The sequence below is a fragment of the Colletotrichum phormii genome (assembly GCF_030913505.1).
Source record: "Colletotrichum phormii strain CBS 102054 chromosome Unknown BDP81scaffold_18, whole genome shotgun sequence".
NCBI classification, from domain to species: domain Eukaryota; kingdom Fungi; phylum Ascomycota; class Sordariomycetes; order Glomerellales; family Glomerellaceae; genus Colletotrichum; species Colletotrichum phormii.
The window spans coordinates 685,802-701,144 of NW_026851460.1; the positions used below are offsets into that span (position 1 = coordinate 685,802).

A 15,343-nucleotide genomic window follows, 5' to 3' on the forward strand; every position below is an offset into this window, starting at 1 on the left:
AAGGCTACCCTTCTTCTATGGACTAAATTTCTTCATCAGGATGGACGTATGAGTGACAGAGATTTCAGTTCCCATGATAGGTAGTTTTCAACAGCCGATGAGATGCAATGAGCCTTTAACAGTGCAGTCCATCAATCACTGTAATGGCTCCATGCCTCATATATGGCAAGATCCTGTTTGGGACATCTGGAGATGGGCACCCGAAACTCTCATTTACTGTGACGAATCGATTAGTATGCAAGATGAAACGTGAAACGGTGAGTATCTTTTGATTCCATTCCTTGAATCGCCTCATTTAACATCTCGGCTCGACTCTACAACAGGACGTTTGTAGACGTATACGATGTATACACGTTGTAATCAGCAGAACCAGGTACTCGTAGATAAGACTACTTCTACAGCGTTTCCACTCGGCTGCATGAAGTATGGCTACATATCTTACTACAACAGACGCCTGCTAGTTCCGGTTCTTTTATGCCGTAAGTATACCTTCACGTCCGACTAGGGTGCAGAGGCTTTAGCTGGCTCCTGGATTGTCGGATTGCTCAACATGATGCACTCTGAAAACATTGTGCTTAGAAATCGGCCGGAGCAAATGTCAGATTGTCTTCAAACCCTCTAGTGGGCTCATCTGTCTGACAAATATGTCTTCCAATGTCTTCCAGTCTGTGAAAGCTGAATGCCCTGATCCGTACGATTCGGTACTTATATCACCCCAGAAACGAGACATTCAAAAACGACAAACTTGTAGATCAACTCGAAGCTGACATTTGTCCAGAACAGGTCATTTAGACGAATATTCTGTTAATATCAATAGCAGTTCGCAAATGCTTCTTTTATCCCTAAATAGGTCAATTGACGTTGAAATAACCCGAAAGCTCACACCACGATGTGTCAACTGGGCGGTTGACGGCTCTCACCGAGGTGGGTACCATCGTCACCAGTGACGGGGGAAAGGTCAGATTGAGCCGGCCGGCGACGAGCTCGTATATGGACTCACAGCCGAGGGATATGACGACAAGCCCGTTTCTTTCTTTTCCCCATCCATCGAAGCGAGTGCTTGGGAATCGGGTATGCTCAGCAATGGAAGAAGAAAGCACCTGTCAGACTTGTCTTTGATCCTCGGCACACTCTCAGCAGATCTTGGTGGTGGAGAACAGAAGTCCCATCCACCGATTCCACCTTGCGTGTGTTCGATACTCCGTACTCCGTACTCCGTACTTCGTACACGGTACACGGGCTCACCTCGGTGACGAGGTGCTTACAACGTGCAGGGAATGCCGAGCAATCTCTTCTTACCTTACCTTAATTCGGTGAGGCAACGATAGCGAGATGTTTGACCTTGGGCCTAAAAAGAAAGTGCGCAGTTCCAGCCTCCAATTGTCAATTGTGGGTTCCTCCCGACGTCAAGCCGCGAGGAGTGCATTCTCTGTTGGGTAAATAGAAGTCAACAAAACTGGCATTTGGAAACCTTGAGGTCCCGGTCAACAACAGCAGCAACAACCGGCGGCTGCAGGCAGGCACGGCCCGGCAAATAACGATTACGTAGCACCTTCTTCTTCGCTTCCATAGAGGCGACGCAAGCCAAAGGCAAGCCCGGTAAGGTAGGTAGGTAGAGATGCGGAAGGAACCTGAGTGTGCTGATGTTGCCCTCGGTGAACTGGTACCTTAGAGGAAGGTGTGGGCGGGCATCCGTCACACCTTCACACCTTCGCACCTTTCTTCGATCGATCGAATATCCGTATCCGTAAGGTACGGTGTACGGAATAATCACTCCTTACTTCCCTTATCCACGCAAATGCTCCAGGGCAATCTTCACATGCCGTTTGCTGTTCGCTCACATTTGTTGCTCACGGCTTGCCCCCTTTTCCTCTCTTTCTGCCCTCACTTCCATTTGCATCCCAATGAGAGGGAAATCTGCGAAAATCCATCATCTCAAAACCCTCCCCAGACGACGCAGACGCGACAATCTGTCCCAAACAGAAGACACATATTCTCGGCCCCGCAAACATGATCCATATGCCTCGAGCAGGGTGACACCGCAGATCCTATTTTCCAGAAGAACAAGCGAACAATTTTGGGACGGGGGGTGACGCAAACGAGAGCCGGTTCCAGGACTCCACCACCACCACACCCAGCTGCCAGAGTTCGGTCTGCCGTCTGAGCTTGAGGATCCCCGGGTTATTGTCATCAAAAAAGACGAGAAAATTTTTAAAATTGCAAACGCTTCCGCCCAGGGTCCCAAAGGGCCAACACGACAATCACCATTGCAACGCTGTCACCACATGGTCATGGTCACAGCTCGAGCTGCTGCTTCTGGTTCCACCGTTCTACACCAAACCGCATCGCAACGCACCGCTTCTCTGATGGATCATGGATCCCTCACCGGCAGACTCCCGCGCACACCTGGCGGAACACCTTCCCCGGTGCCACGAGGTCTATCCCCATCCCTCCGTCCCATCTCATCCCCGACAAGGTTTTAACGGCACCTTTGTGACAGCCCACAGGCTGTACGGATACAGCTAGCACCAACCACCCACTTGGCAATCAACTGAAGCCAGCAAGTCGCTTGTTGTTGAACTTTGATTGCTGTGCCCTAAGCCCTTCACACCGTCTGGCTTCGACACTCTAGACGAGCAAGCCCATCATGGATAATGGATGATGGATCTCTCCGAATTGTCAAGGATGCAAGCCTGTCACCGCATGTCTTTGAGGAGACCACTACGGATACTCAACGTTGCCGATGCAATTGGCCGATCTGGCCACGCGAGGAAACGTTCACTCGCTTCCGGTCGCAGCATGTAGGTGCCCGCTCTGACTCGCTATAGAGTTCGTCTCCGAACATCCTCATCAACTTGGACCAGTCGCAATCAGCCGGTTCGAGACTTCCAAAATGCCGTGTTGGTCTGTGCAGCCAATGCTACTCAACGCTATCCGTATCTGTAGACGGACACGGATAACCACCTTCGCAACAGGCTCAAACGACAGGGCTGAGTCATGACCTGTCGCTCCAAACTCTTTTCGTTTGCCCAAGCAGAAAGTTTCTGGAACCCTTCCAGCACCGCAGAGGTGGATACAGGGCAACCTTTGGAAGTGTGGATGGTATAATGCGACGCGTCTGTTGTCGACTTTTGCGTCTCTCTAGCACGCCACGAAAAAGACAGTCAGTTCACCAACATCTGCGGTGGGCGACGAAACGATCATTGATGCCTGTCATTTGTGACAAATTTGCGCTGCTGCCATAGACCGCCGCCCGGCCCTGCCGCAGCATTCGGCGCGCCGGAGCTTTCTGAGCACTTCTGGCATCGTCTCCTCGCTTGATCAGAGCTAGATTGCGGTCTGGCTCACCGAGAAAGCTCTCATTAGGAATTTGGAGGTCAAATTTCCAACAACAAATTTCCAACAGTCAACTTGATCCGCTACCAATATCCACTGTGGTCTCGGTGTCCCTTAGTATACGAGCTCTTCACCGGCTGATCGAGACGGGATCTCCGTACCCCCTCAACAAGACTAGGGGCCCTGCACCATCTTGACACCTTGACCTTCGGGTCGTTATGAAGCTTGAATACAGCATAGTTTTTACAGAAATTAGTGGCAACCTTCACCGACAGCTCAGTCTCAGCGGCTATAGTACGTACGTGGCGCCGGCCCCGTTGAAGAGAGATCCTCGCGGCGGGCAATTGGTCGGAACTGGCTCCGGGGCAGACTCTTCACCAAACGTGGCACCAACCAAAACCCGACCCAGCGATGAAGTTCGAGCTCCCTACAAGCCCTGTCGACATACCAGCATGGCTAGGGTCGCCCAAAGGGCCGTTTTCCTTCAATTTTCCGTTGGTCCCAAGTGCCCGGCAACGAAAGCCTTGTCTGCAAGGTTCTTGGACGTTGAATTTCGCTCCGGCTTGGTCAACTTGAGTCGGTGTCTGCCGCTGGTCGTGGGATCGCAAGCCACGAAAGGTGGACACAAAGGATCACGGCTTCATCCGCCGGCCCAGCATGCGGAATTGTGGACAGAGGCGCGTTGCACATGGCTTGGTGGAGCTAACCGAAGTGGTGGGCGTGGCAGGTCCTCACCGTTGGGTTGGGTTGGGCTTTGACAGGGTACAACCTCATCAGACCTCGGGGTACCATTTGACCAGCCGGCGAGGTTCCCTCTTTGCCACAGAAGTCACATGATTACCCTCAAATGCAACGGGGTTTGCACATACGACTACCGGTACGCGAGCATCGCTGGGCGTCATCCGCACACGCGCGACGAATTGGAAAGCACCACCCGTTGCAACCACTTGTTTAGAGGGCGTCGAGGCGGTTTCCGAGACGAGAGCGTTAAGCAGCCATCGGCTCACGTTGGACGGCAATTGGCCTCCCGAAAAGGGGGCGGAAGCATGAGCTTCTTGTTGATGGACGACCGGTTCCTCGGTATCCAACCGAGGAGGGTCACAATTTTACCCCTGTTTCATCGCATGTTTCCCCCAGCAGACCCAAGCCGGCGAATGGGCTAATGCAGGAACGGCGGTGCCAACAGTTTTGATTACCTTGCTTTGAGCGGTACGGGAGCAACGGGCACTACGTACCGCCTTTCTCTGGACATGTGTGCCATGACATCGTCCTGCCGCGGTAGTTTCCTCCACCTATGGCAAACCCTCATACGGATATGGGTACTGTTGGGCCTCGTCGAGTCGCGAGTTGCTTTACCAGGCCTGTTTCCCAGTAAACGCTGATTTATCTCAGACCAATCCGTACACCCACCGGGCCATCAACCTTTTGCTTTCGGCCGCAAGGTATCCTCCCCCGAGAACCAGATGCCCGGATATCTCTCCTCGAGGCCATCGACAAGGCGTCTTGGGCCCCGGCGCCAACCAGCCTCCAGGACCCGGGCAACGATCCCGCGAGGATCCCTGAAACATACAGTGCAATTATCAGCACCGGGGACAAGTCAACACGGTGTGAAGTATCGCAGTACATAGGACCGAGTGGACTTGCTGGGTGGATCCTGGAGGAAGCACTCCATACCCACCCTTTTACCAGGGTATTCTCATCCTCAACGGCGGGTTTCCTGCACTGAGCCAGTTCCCGAGGGGGCGAGGGCTGCTGCAGGGCTCCCAAGCGTCTTTTACTTTATGCTTCCATGCTTCCACAGCTTCTGGAAGGCTTCGATGCAGCAGCAGTTCACTGGAAGGACAGTGCTCAGGTCCCCTATCACCGAGCCCTAGAGGCGGACAAAGGTCCCTGAATCCGCCGTCAGACAGGGAAGCCTTGGCTGAACGACATGGACGGGGCAGAGGGGTATGCGAACAAACGACCGCAGCGCAATGGCAGCTACGAATACAGAGAAAGGCGACGTCTGCAGGGTTCCGGATTGATTGATGGGAAAGTTGTCTCGTCCGCCTATTTCGAGCAATGGGGACACAACGCTACGCGAGATGGTTACCGAGACGAGAGACAACAAAGGCAACGAACGTTGTTGGACCTTGCCTTCCGTGGAAACATGATTGTTTGCGGCTGCTGTTCGTTAACCAGCAAGCCAAGCTCGTCTTGAACGACATGTTTGCTCACCTGTCATATTCGTGCTGTTAGCAATGACAGAGGTGATGATCGTGTAGGCCATCGCCAACCAAACGATTCACTTGGCGTACTTGTGACTGCAGATACTCTGTACGGAAACTGGGAACCCTGCCGCTGCCGCTCTCTCCCTCAATGATCATTTGTGACAGGGAGATCGTTGGTTTGCACGCACAATCGCCGCGAATTCGAGATAGGATGGGAAACGTGTTTCTAGCGACAAAGCTTTCCACCACTACGGTCAACCCATGCCACGCCCACCGATGCATCGCCGCACCAGTCTCGATTATACCAAAGACAGTCGAACATCACAGCGCCCAAGCCACCAGAGTAAAGTCTTTTCAGGAGAGACGCAATCAGAAGACAATCAGCGATAGGAAGCGAATCGTTGCTTCTCAAAAGTTCAATCGCCAGGTACTCACAAAATCGGTGCCTCTGCAAATGACTAGACTGGTATGCGGCGTGCCTCATCAACGACATGGGCTGCGCGAGCGGACGGGAACGATCCGCTCGCTTCATGCAACCACTGAAGCCCGTCGCCTGCTTGTCTTCTTTGGGCGAGCGGTCAGTGTTTGGTGGCTCACCAGCAAGTCTGTTACATGCCGTATTGAGAACAGAGGCCGTGGCGATCGTTGTCAGATGAAACAGTCTTACAGCGGACTGATCTTCGTCTGAGGGGCTTCGCGGTGGGAAAGGCTAGTGAGGAATCCGCCGCGGATCTTCCTGGCGCGATGCTCACCTACTGCTCGGAGGTGACAGACACGGAAGGTCGCTGGCCTAAATTCGCCTTTTACCCACCTGGCGATCGCCTCCATCATGAGAGGACGTTGAGAATTCTTGTTTTTGCCTCGGAAGCATGATCAAGGACGCACCGTCAAAAGATCGTCACTAATGCACCCCTGCTCATCCCGTCTTGAACCCTACGTCCCTGAGAATTGCCTCAGTTCCAAGGGGAAAAGATACTGACATTCGGAATCATCGACTGAGTTTCAAAGACTAGACAAGCCGAGCCCGAAGAGTTCAGATGGTGCGCCCAATCAACGTCATCTTTGGGCCTACTCTGTGCACTCACTCAGGGAGCCACTTACCTTACTTCACGCTCTCTCTCTCTCTCTCTCTCTCTCTCTCTCTCTCGCTCTCTCTCTCTCTCTCTCTCTCTCTCTCTCACTGTCAATCGTACAGGAGCAGCCGGTTCTCCGGATACTAGAGATTTGCGGATATGAGAACTGACGCAAATCCTCGCATCGCTTGTGGCAGATGTTCATGCTCACGCTTCTAAACCGGTCGGCACCGGAACGGAAGACCCATCGCCTATCTAGTCAGAAGAGACAAGAAGGCACACGTCGAGACGGGCGTACCGTCAATTTTCTGGCGATTCAGCAAGTCGATTATTGTCTTGGCTAAGCGGATCTTGGGCCGCATGCCAGTTGCCATCCGTTGATATGTTGGTGCACAGCTGCGTACCGTCCAAGAAACATTGGCAAAGTCCCGTATCGCCCGTGTACCTCTGACCGAGGGCTACCCGTCCAGCCGTCCTTCCGCGGCCGCTATGAAAACTTTGGAGGAGGGTTCCGAGCGGCCGTCAATAATTCCTTTTGGATCGCGAGATATTGAGTTCGTGTTTCGCGATGATGACGACACACGGTTAAACTTTTCTGGATCCTGTAGGTTCAACATTGCACTGCGCTTTTGTAGACAGTTGGTTTACCTGACAGCGGTTGTCTTGTTCCCGTTCCCGAGTGCGCCACGACGCGCAGAACCTCACAGTTCTGTGACAGAACGGGATTTTCAGGTTGTGTGAATCTGACAGAGCCATTGATTTGGTTACCGCCCGCCCGCAAACTGGCCAAAGAGGACGTGAAGAATGGGTTCTAGGAAGGTGCAGACACGTGGGCCTCATACACAGGATGGTGTTGCAAGCACCGACCCAGGACGGGAACGAATTATCAGATGCTGTGGCTCATCGCGAGGCACGACGGATAGGTCGCACACTAGCCTCAGGAGTTGGCTGGTTGCATGCCATGGATTGGTCATTGACCGAATATGCTGGATCTAGCCGCCTCTCAAGGTGTTTTGTCCAACGGGACAATTCCAAGGCTCAGACAACAGAGGCCATTTCCGCGGCCCGCCCTCGTGTTCGGCCTAATAGCAGCAAATCCGCATATGAGAAGCAAATCAAGATTTTGCAGACGATATTATAAACAAGCCGACGGGAGGTGCGCGGCTCGAAGCGAACATACGGGCGAATTCTTACTCTCGCCTTTTTTACCCGACAAGCTGTCCATGACTGGCGGCTCGGAAGAAATTTTTGAAGCGGAGCAACGGGGAAGCAGCAAGCGGAAGAAGCAAAAGGAGCAGCCAGGATGACAGACCTGGAGTGCCTGGATATCATGGTGCTCACCGAGGGGGCACGGGCTCCGTGATGATGGGCAACGGATCGCTGTCACCATTCCCCCTCCGAAATGAGGAGCACGGCAGGGAGAAGAGTGACACGCCCGGGTCGTCGTCGCCGGCCGCCCGCCAAAGCTGCTCGAGGAACCAAGGGATGGAACGTACGAGGCAGTGTGATTTACGCTCACCATCTTGGGTCGGACAGCCACACTTGGACAATAGCATATCGGCGCTGTCAGGCTGGGCCCGGCCATGGCTGTCCAACGAAGGCATCACAGGGAACGCGACACACAAAGTTGTAATCACCGAGAACCATCGGCATGGATGCCTCCGTATAATGCGACCCTTCGTTCACATTGCTGCTTCGGTTTGGCCCGCAGCTAGAGCCCACACCCGCCCGAGTCGTGAGAGTCAGACGGGACGTGCAGCTCTCATCAGAATGCAAAGATGGGAGAGCCTTGCAACAATAAGCAAGAATGTGCGGAAGAAGAGACGAGAAAGCGAAAGAGAGGGTGTGCAGCAAGTTTGGCAAGCGAAGTCTCTTCGTGTGTGTGAAGGGGATATCGGGAGCCGAACTTGCAAAAGCATCGAGACTCTCTATTCTTTTCCCTTTTCCTCTTCAATGCGATTTTCCTCTCTTACTAACACGACATGACGCATGGCAAGTAGCTATTTTTGTTTACTGCAGCACCTGCTCCGATGAATGTTGTGCACAAACACAGCCAAGCTGAGCTGAGCTGAAGTGAGCCGTGAGGGCGAAGCTAATTAAAGGATGCGACTGACTAAACAGAGAGTCTTTCGCAAAGCATGCGACAGCAGCGTTTTGAATCGGGTTGCAGCGAATACATGCGCTAAGGACCGCGGCAGAATGACAGGTCGGCAGCACGCAGAACAAGGGTTCTCTCAAGCCGCTATGTCTGAGAAAAGGCTCTGGAGGTGGAAGTGGAAGCATGGGAGAGGTGAAGTGCGGGAGGGAGACATGGAGGGAGGGAGGCATGCAAGCATGGGAGGGACACATACGAAAATCCGTACACACACACACACACACACGCACACACACACACACAACAATCAGCAGCATGGCAACGTGGATTGGAAGCAACGTCGAGGCTCGTTCTCCAGTCCTCCATCATCATCCTTTCATGTGTGCGTGGACGGATGGATGAATTGGTCGGATAGAGTGTACCCCTGACGGCCACTGACCCCTGCTCTCCGTGGTCTTTCAGGAAGATCCTAGTAGGGGCGACAACCGTCAGTGCAGAGCGCAGCAGGAGACAAGCAGAAGGGCAAGCCGCAAGCTGCTAGCAAAGATGGAGACGGGGATAAAATCGAGGTATTCCGGTGAGCCTAAGGTGAGGACGGATGAAGCGATAAGTACCGGCAAAAGGAACCTCGGCGTTCCATGTACCGGTGGATATCTGACCTTACTGCCGTCCAGTACAGAGAGTACGGGGCACCAAGCACAGAGTATCCGTAAGTACTCCGTATCTCTGATTCTCTGTCCTCTCTCCCTTTCCCCATCTCCGATTCCCAGAGCCCATTCTTTGCTCGGCGGTCCTTCTTGTGGGACAGAAGTTACCTCACTCGCTGATCAGTGGTCTGCCTGCCCCAAGTGGATGGGTTTGATTCACTCCCATTGCGGATGCATTGGTGGTAAAGATACCCTATAGGCTCATACACAGTGTACGAATACCGGCGATGTGGTGCAAGTGCCCTGCTGCTCCGGATACATACGTGAGGAGCCCTGCACTCTTTCTGATGCTTCCATGAGTGGACCAGCCCAATGTACCGGGAATCAGTCATCGCAGACCCTTTTGCATTTGCGCATTGTCTTTCTTTCTTCTTCTTCTTCTTCTTCTCTTTTCCTTTTCGTTGTTTTCTTTCCTTTCCAAGGCCGCGATTTTGGCTGCTTCGCCATTGAATTTTCACCGGATCGCGCCAGTTGTGCAGACATGAACCATGCTGGTTGGGCCTCAACAGCAACTGCTGGCAGGAGACCAGCGGCGCAAAGTAGGATCAGCGACTAATACTAAGGTACGGGATAGGCGGACTGGGGACAAGCCGCGAGACGATTCGGAGCCAGACAGACACTTGGACCTGAAAATAGGACACAGAAAGTATGGTGAGGTAAGGTAAGCACCATTCAAGCTGCTTCACCTCGCCGCCTCAAGTTGGCCGAGCTAGGGCATTCCACCATTTCAGTCGCCCTCTCCCTGAAGCCAAAAGGAGACCAAAGGCCTTGCCTGAGTCCTGACTCCTGACTCCTGACTCCTGACTCTTTGCTGCCACACCAAGGTTGCGCAGTCACGCAGTGCGCATCCACCGGCGAGAAGCCACGGCATGGCTCTAGTCTCGATTGGTGCAGTTCCAAGAGCTTCCCCGATAGCCTAAGGAGACGGGTGTGAGGTAGCCGCTACCTCACAGTACTCTGTACGTTCCATGCTTTCGCCTCTGAACAACAATTCTGTACGGATAAGCCTCGCAATGCCAAATATCGAACAGCGGAACAAGCAAGAACTTTCAGCTGCCTCTCTCTCTCGATCTCTCGCTCAGGCTCTCCTCTCCCTCTTTACTACAGATATACCCAGCCACCCAGCGCAGTCAAGATCATCCATACGTACCTGATTATCGGCATGGAGCAAGGATTCCCGTTTGGCTTGCCTGAAGTGTTTTTACACTGCTCATCTTCTGAGGGCAGCACCAAATACGCAGCGAGTACTCCGTAGTGTACCTTACCTTAGCTGGGCAAGGTGCCAGGCACAAAACGGGCTACGTACGGGTAGCTAAAGTTGGGTAGGTAAGGTAGGTACACTACGGAGTACTTCGTACCCAAAACGCCTCTCTTCACTTTGGGGCCCGGTACGGGTACCTGGCATAGGCATGGCATGGCATGGCGTGGCGTGGCATGGGACGGGCATCTTTTGCAAGGAAGCCAGGGCCTGTCCTGGCGTGGCTTTTGGGCTGGCTAATGCCACACTCCCCCTTCCCTCCTTTCTCATCCATGATCTCTCACCTCCCCCCTCCCCCCTTGGACAACATGAAGGGGGGCCCTGAGGCCTGGGGTCTACTGTCTGGGTACCACGGTACCTTGCCTGGGACCTAGCCGTCTCGCCCGGGGGGGAGGGTGCGGTTTCCAGACTTGCAGGATGAGCAGCGGCAGCAACAACCAGAGATGCTGGTTCCCATCCATCCATCCCTTCCCTTGGTTCCCTTTTTTTGCCCTTTAATTTTTGGTGGAAAGAGAGAGGAAAAAAAGGAACCACCAAACCTGAGGAACATTACCATACTCCGTAAGGTACCTTACACCCAGGCCAAGAACCAAAACAGACCAGACCAGTCCTGACCCTGACCAGACAGCCCCGAAGGAAAGGTACCTACCTCTTCCTGGCCCTACCTCACCTTGCAAGTCGCCTTACATGGTTCCAGTCCAGCACCAGTAGCCCATGAACCCCCTTCCCTGCGCTCCCGCCCTGACATTACATTACCTACTTTACATTGCGAACAAGAAAAAATTTCCCATTCTCGGTCGGGGCGTCTGGAATAAGACTGAGAGACTTCTTAATCACCTCCCTCCCATCCGTCATCTCCTGTTTCCATTCTTCTGAGTTCCTATCCTCACTTACCACTCTTCCTCTTATTCCCATCCTCTCCCTCCTCCTCAACGGCGCATCGCTCTGGTCTCTCTACATATCTCTCTCTCTCTCTCGACATCTTCTACATCTTTCTGCGCTACTTGCCAGCATCTACTAGCTTTACCACCACCAAAGCATCAAACCAGCAGCAGCACCAGCTCTCACACACGCGCGCTCCATCACACACATAAACGCGCCCCCCTTTTCTCCTGCAAGCTCACCGCAGTCCCTGGGACCACCAACGTTTGCCAACACTTCAAACAAAAAGCCGTTCGCGCGACCCACCGGCAAAAGCAGTTACTGCCCATTTCCTCAGCTCACTAGACTAGCGAGAGAACCTGCAGCAAGCCATCCTCGTCTCGTCTCGTACCGTTCCGCACCACACCCTACACGCCTACCATACCTGGCAATACTCTCCGCGACCCGCGCTTCACAAGAGAGGATCAGAACAAGGGACACACATTTCAAGACTGTCCAGGGAACCCGTTTATTCCAAGACCCGATCCCGAACCGAATCAAATAATATCACCAAAACACAAGGGAAATTCCCCATTCAGAAGCGACTTTCCGAGACCTGCGCAACCACCGTCTCGATATCCAACCCAACCCCCCGACGGCACACCCACAACACGACAAAAAAGACTTCCCGCCTGCAACTGCGCAAAGCCCATCCTGCTCGAGCCATCCACATGCAACGGTGCCGATAATACACTCCCTCGCTTCCTCCGGACCGCCTGTTTTGCCTCAGCTCCTCCTATTTTCTGCGAAACAACCGAGCAGCATTGGTGACGCCCAATTTGGCAACATACCCAGGCCTCCTTGCATCATCACCGCCTCTTCACCCCCGTCAACTCTCACCAATCCCATCTCCTGAAGACACTCGCACCCAAGTCTTCAAGGCCGCTTTCCAACACGTCGCACTACGACGTTCTAAATTGTGAGTCACGGTTGCAGCAACGGCATCCACTAGCCAATTTTTCTACACCTTGTGCGCATACTCCCATGTCCTACACCGGACTGCCCTGTACCATCTTCACCGTCTTGTCGCGTATGGCTTGTATAAAGTTGACGCTCTGTCCTCGTTATCCTCGAGAGATTTGATCGAATCATGGCTAACAAGCGATTTCAAAGACACTCCAATCCAATCAATTCTCGCTTTCGAAAGCACCTACAACATTCAAAATGGTTGTCAGAGAGATCACTCCCGCCTCCAACATGGGCCGCGGTGCCTACGACACGACTGGAGTGCCCAAGCCTCCTCCTCGCCCCAAGCCTCGATAAATCAGCCTCGTGCTGATTATCCTGATGAGCGACACGCAATTGACGTGCCATGAGCACGATCCGACGAATTCCACATTTCAACTGGTCCGCGGGCTCAGGCCGACGCGATGATTTTCCCACGCGAGCTCGAGAGGATCCAACCCCCTACTTTCGGCGCTACCGCGTGTCTTATTCGATCTTGCACACTCAACCCACACTTATCCTCTACGACTCTACTAATACTGGCGGTCCATTTCCACCTGTACTACCTCACCTGTACAACCAAACGTCCTGGCCGATTTTCGCAACAATTTTTTTATTATTATCATACACCATCTAATACGCATACCTGTCGAAGACTAGAACATACCGGCTCGCAGCCACAACTTGCTTCCCAGCAGCAAGGCGAACGGGAACGCCTTACACGGTTTTCATGATGTGGCATCGATTTTATTTTGTGTGTTTGTGGGATCATTTCATCCCACCTGCACCAGGGAGAAGAAAAAAGGGCATGGCGTTACAACATAGACGGATCTGGGTTTCTTGAACTTTGGCTCCTTTTTCGACGGGATTTTTTTTTTTTACAAAACGTTTGTTTCCTGTCAGCTCTCACATACCTCATCTGGGCCCTCGACGTCCTACGATACGACACTCGGCGACGGCACAATATCCCCGGCGGATCCATTCCAAACTGTCGGTGAGTGCTTCGCAGGCACTTTGGTCGGGCAGCAACGCATGACAACGCAACCACCATCCTCGACGCACATGGCTCGCAGCCGCCTCAACCGTCAAATTCGAGGGTGTGAGACGACAATCTTCTTTTTACATGGGGTTTCCTCGGACAAGGGCACAAAAGAAACATGCAGCTTCGGGCGCTTGTTTTCCTTTTTTTCCATCTCAATTTTCCTTTTTTATTTCTTTTGCTTTCACGTTTTGGGCAATGCGATTCTGGGACGGGCTACAAAAAATCTGGGAACTGGACTGGGAAAAGAACTGATTCGCATATAGACTTTGATTTTCTTTCATTTTGTTTGTACCAACTACCCCCTGTATTCTCTAGGTTTGGTTGACTTTGACGCACAACCAGCTACCTCGCGGTCCTGGTTTTGAGCGAGAGCACCAAGGATATGTCAGCAACGCTTTCCTACTTTTTTATTTTCCCTTGTCAGAACAACAAGGCGATGGCGATGATGGATTTACTACCACTACACTTTTATTATTCCCCCATTTCTTTTTTTCTGCTTTCTCATGGTGTGCTCGAGACCGGGGGGCTCCACGGCCAGTCGTTCGCTCATCTGTGGGCGAAGCGGGCTTGGATAGACTCTGGGATTGACAAAAGAAGATACCCCGCGGGTTTAGCCCTCTTTAGACTGCATATGTATAGTACTGCCATCTATAAGAGCCAAGATAGCTACACAGCGCCAGCGCATAGGAAGAGGAGATATCCAAATTCGAAACAAGAAACATTTCAAATATTACATCACTCTTTTTTTTCTTTTTCTTGCACACCGATATTTGACTTGAAGCCCTACTGATCCTGCCTACCTAGGCGAGTGCCCAATCTGACGTAGAGACATTCCAGATCTGGCAGATGTGCGTGAGTGTGTGCAGGATGCATCTGAGACGGACAGGGGTAGTTGTTGGACGAGAGAGCATTCCTCACCCCCCGTATGAGGGCGGCGGCCGTCGTTGCTCTCGATGGCCATGCCATGCCATGCGACTCGACACATTCGACTCGGCTCGAGAATTCTTGACTGAATCGAAGTGAGGTGCCCGAGTAATTCAAATAAGGAAGAGGCGACGGCAAGACATGGCAAAAGTAAGGTAAAGAGTAGCTGAATATTTCAAGCGCAGGGGCCCCTCAACTCGGTGTGCCGTAAGGGGGCAAAGGGAGAGAGGATGATGTACAGCTAGTCACCCACCCACACACACACACACACACACACACACACACACACACACACACACACACGCGGGACGTGTATCCGGGGAGGAAAGGGAGAGAGGTTTAGTTCACTTTGGCACTTTGATGTAGTCACGATAGTGTACGTAGATGATCGGATAGGTTATAGGGAGGGGACGGGAGGGGGCCACACAAAATCGGGGGGCCGGGGGGGCGGATGCCGACGCGGATGCGGGATGCGGGAGGGGGCAAGTTGAGGAGGAGGGTCTAGACTCTGGGGAATGCGACAACACGTGAAGGGTTTGGTTCAATCCCACCCATCCATCATCGTCATGTTGAAAAATCCTCGGCCAAGGCGAAGAAAGGGGGTCTCAGTCACGTTAGGTTCCAGTCACCGGCTGGCATTGACATGGCATGACAACGAATTGGTAGAAGGTACATGAGGTAGTAGTAAGTAGTAACAGCAGCAGCAGCAGCAGCAGCAGTCGCAGTGAAAGCGACAATAAGCAAGCAAGCAAGCAGCGGCACGACACATCACGGGGCGGGCATGCGAACTACGAACGACTTACATGATCGACGAGGATGTGGATGTGGACGC

At 52.9% G+C, this 15,343-nt stretch overlaps 4 protein-coding genes across 4 annotated transcripts; all 4 read left to right on the forward strand.

Moving 5' to 3' along the window:
• Window positions 1-5,678: 5,678 nt before the first annotated feature.
• BDP81DRAFT_434847 (uncharacterized protein) lies at window positions 5,679-6,670 on the forward strand. Its single transcript, XM_060591000.1, has one exon. The coding sequence runs from the start codon at window positions 5,695-5,697 to the stop codon at window positions 6,232-6,234; it is 540 nt and encodes a 179-aa protein (XP_060442018.1). The 5' UTR covers window positions 5,679-5,694; the 3' UTR covers window positions 6,235-6,670.
• Window positions 6,671-9,867: 3,197 nt separating this feature from the next.
• BDP81DRAFT_73452 (uncharacterized protein) lies at window positions 9,868-10,169 on the forward strand. Its single transcript, XM_060596217.1, has one exon. It carries the CDS (start codon window positions 9,910-9,912, stop codon window positions 10,084-10,086), a length of 177 nt encoding a protein of 58 aa, XP_060442019.1. The 5' UTR covers window positions 9,868-9,909; the 3' UTR covers window positions 10,087-10,169.
• Window positions 10,170-12,584: 2,415 nt separating this feature from the next.
• BDP81DRAFT_397302 (uncharacterized protein) lies at window positions 12,585-12,863 on the forward strand (the record flags this gene model as incomplete). Its single annotated transcript, XM_060588307.1, has 2 exons — window positions 12,585-12,620; window positions 12,714-12,863. 2 exons carry the CDS (start codon window positions 12,585-12,587, stop codon window positions 12,861-12,863), a joined length of 186 nt encoding a protein of 61 aa, XP_060442020.1.
• Window positions 12,864-13,783: 920 nt separating this feature from the next.
• Window positions 13,784-14,567, forward strand: BDP81DRAFT_73463 (uncharacterized protein). The gene has a single exon (XM_060596218.1). The coding sequence runs from the start codon at window positions 13,970-13,972 to the stop codon at window positions 14,375-14,377; it is 408 nt and encodes a 135-aa protein (XP_060442021.1). The 5' UTR covers window positions 13,784-13,969; the 3' UTR covers window positions 14,378-14,567.
• The last annotated feature ends 776 nt before the right edge of the window (window positions 14,568-15,343 follow it).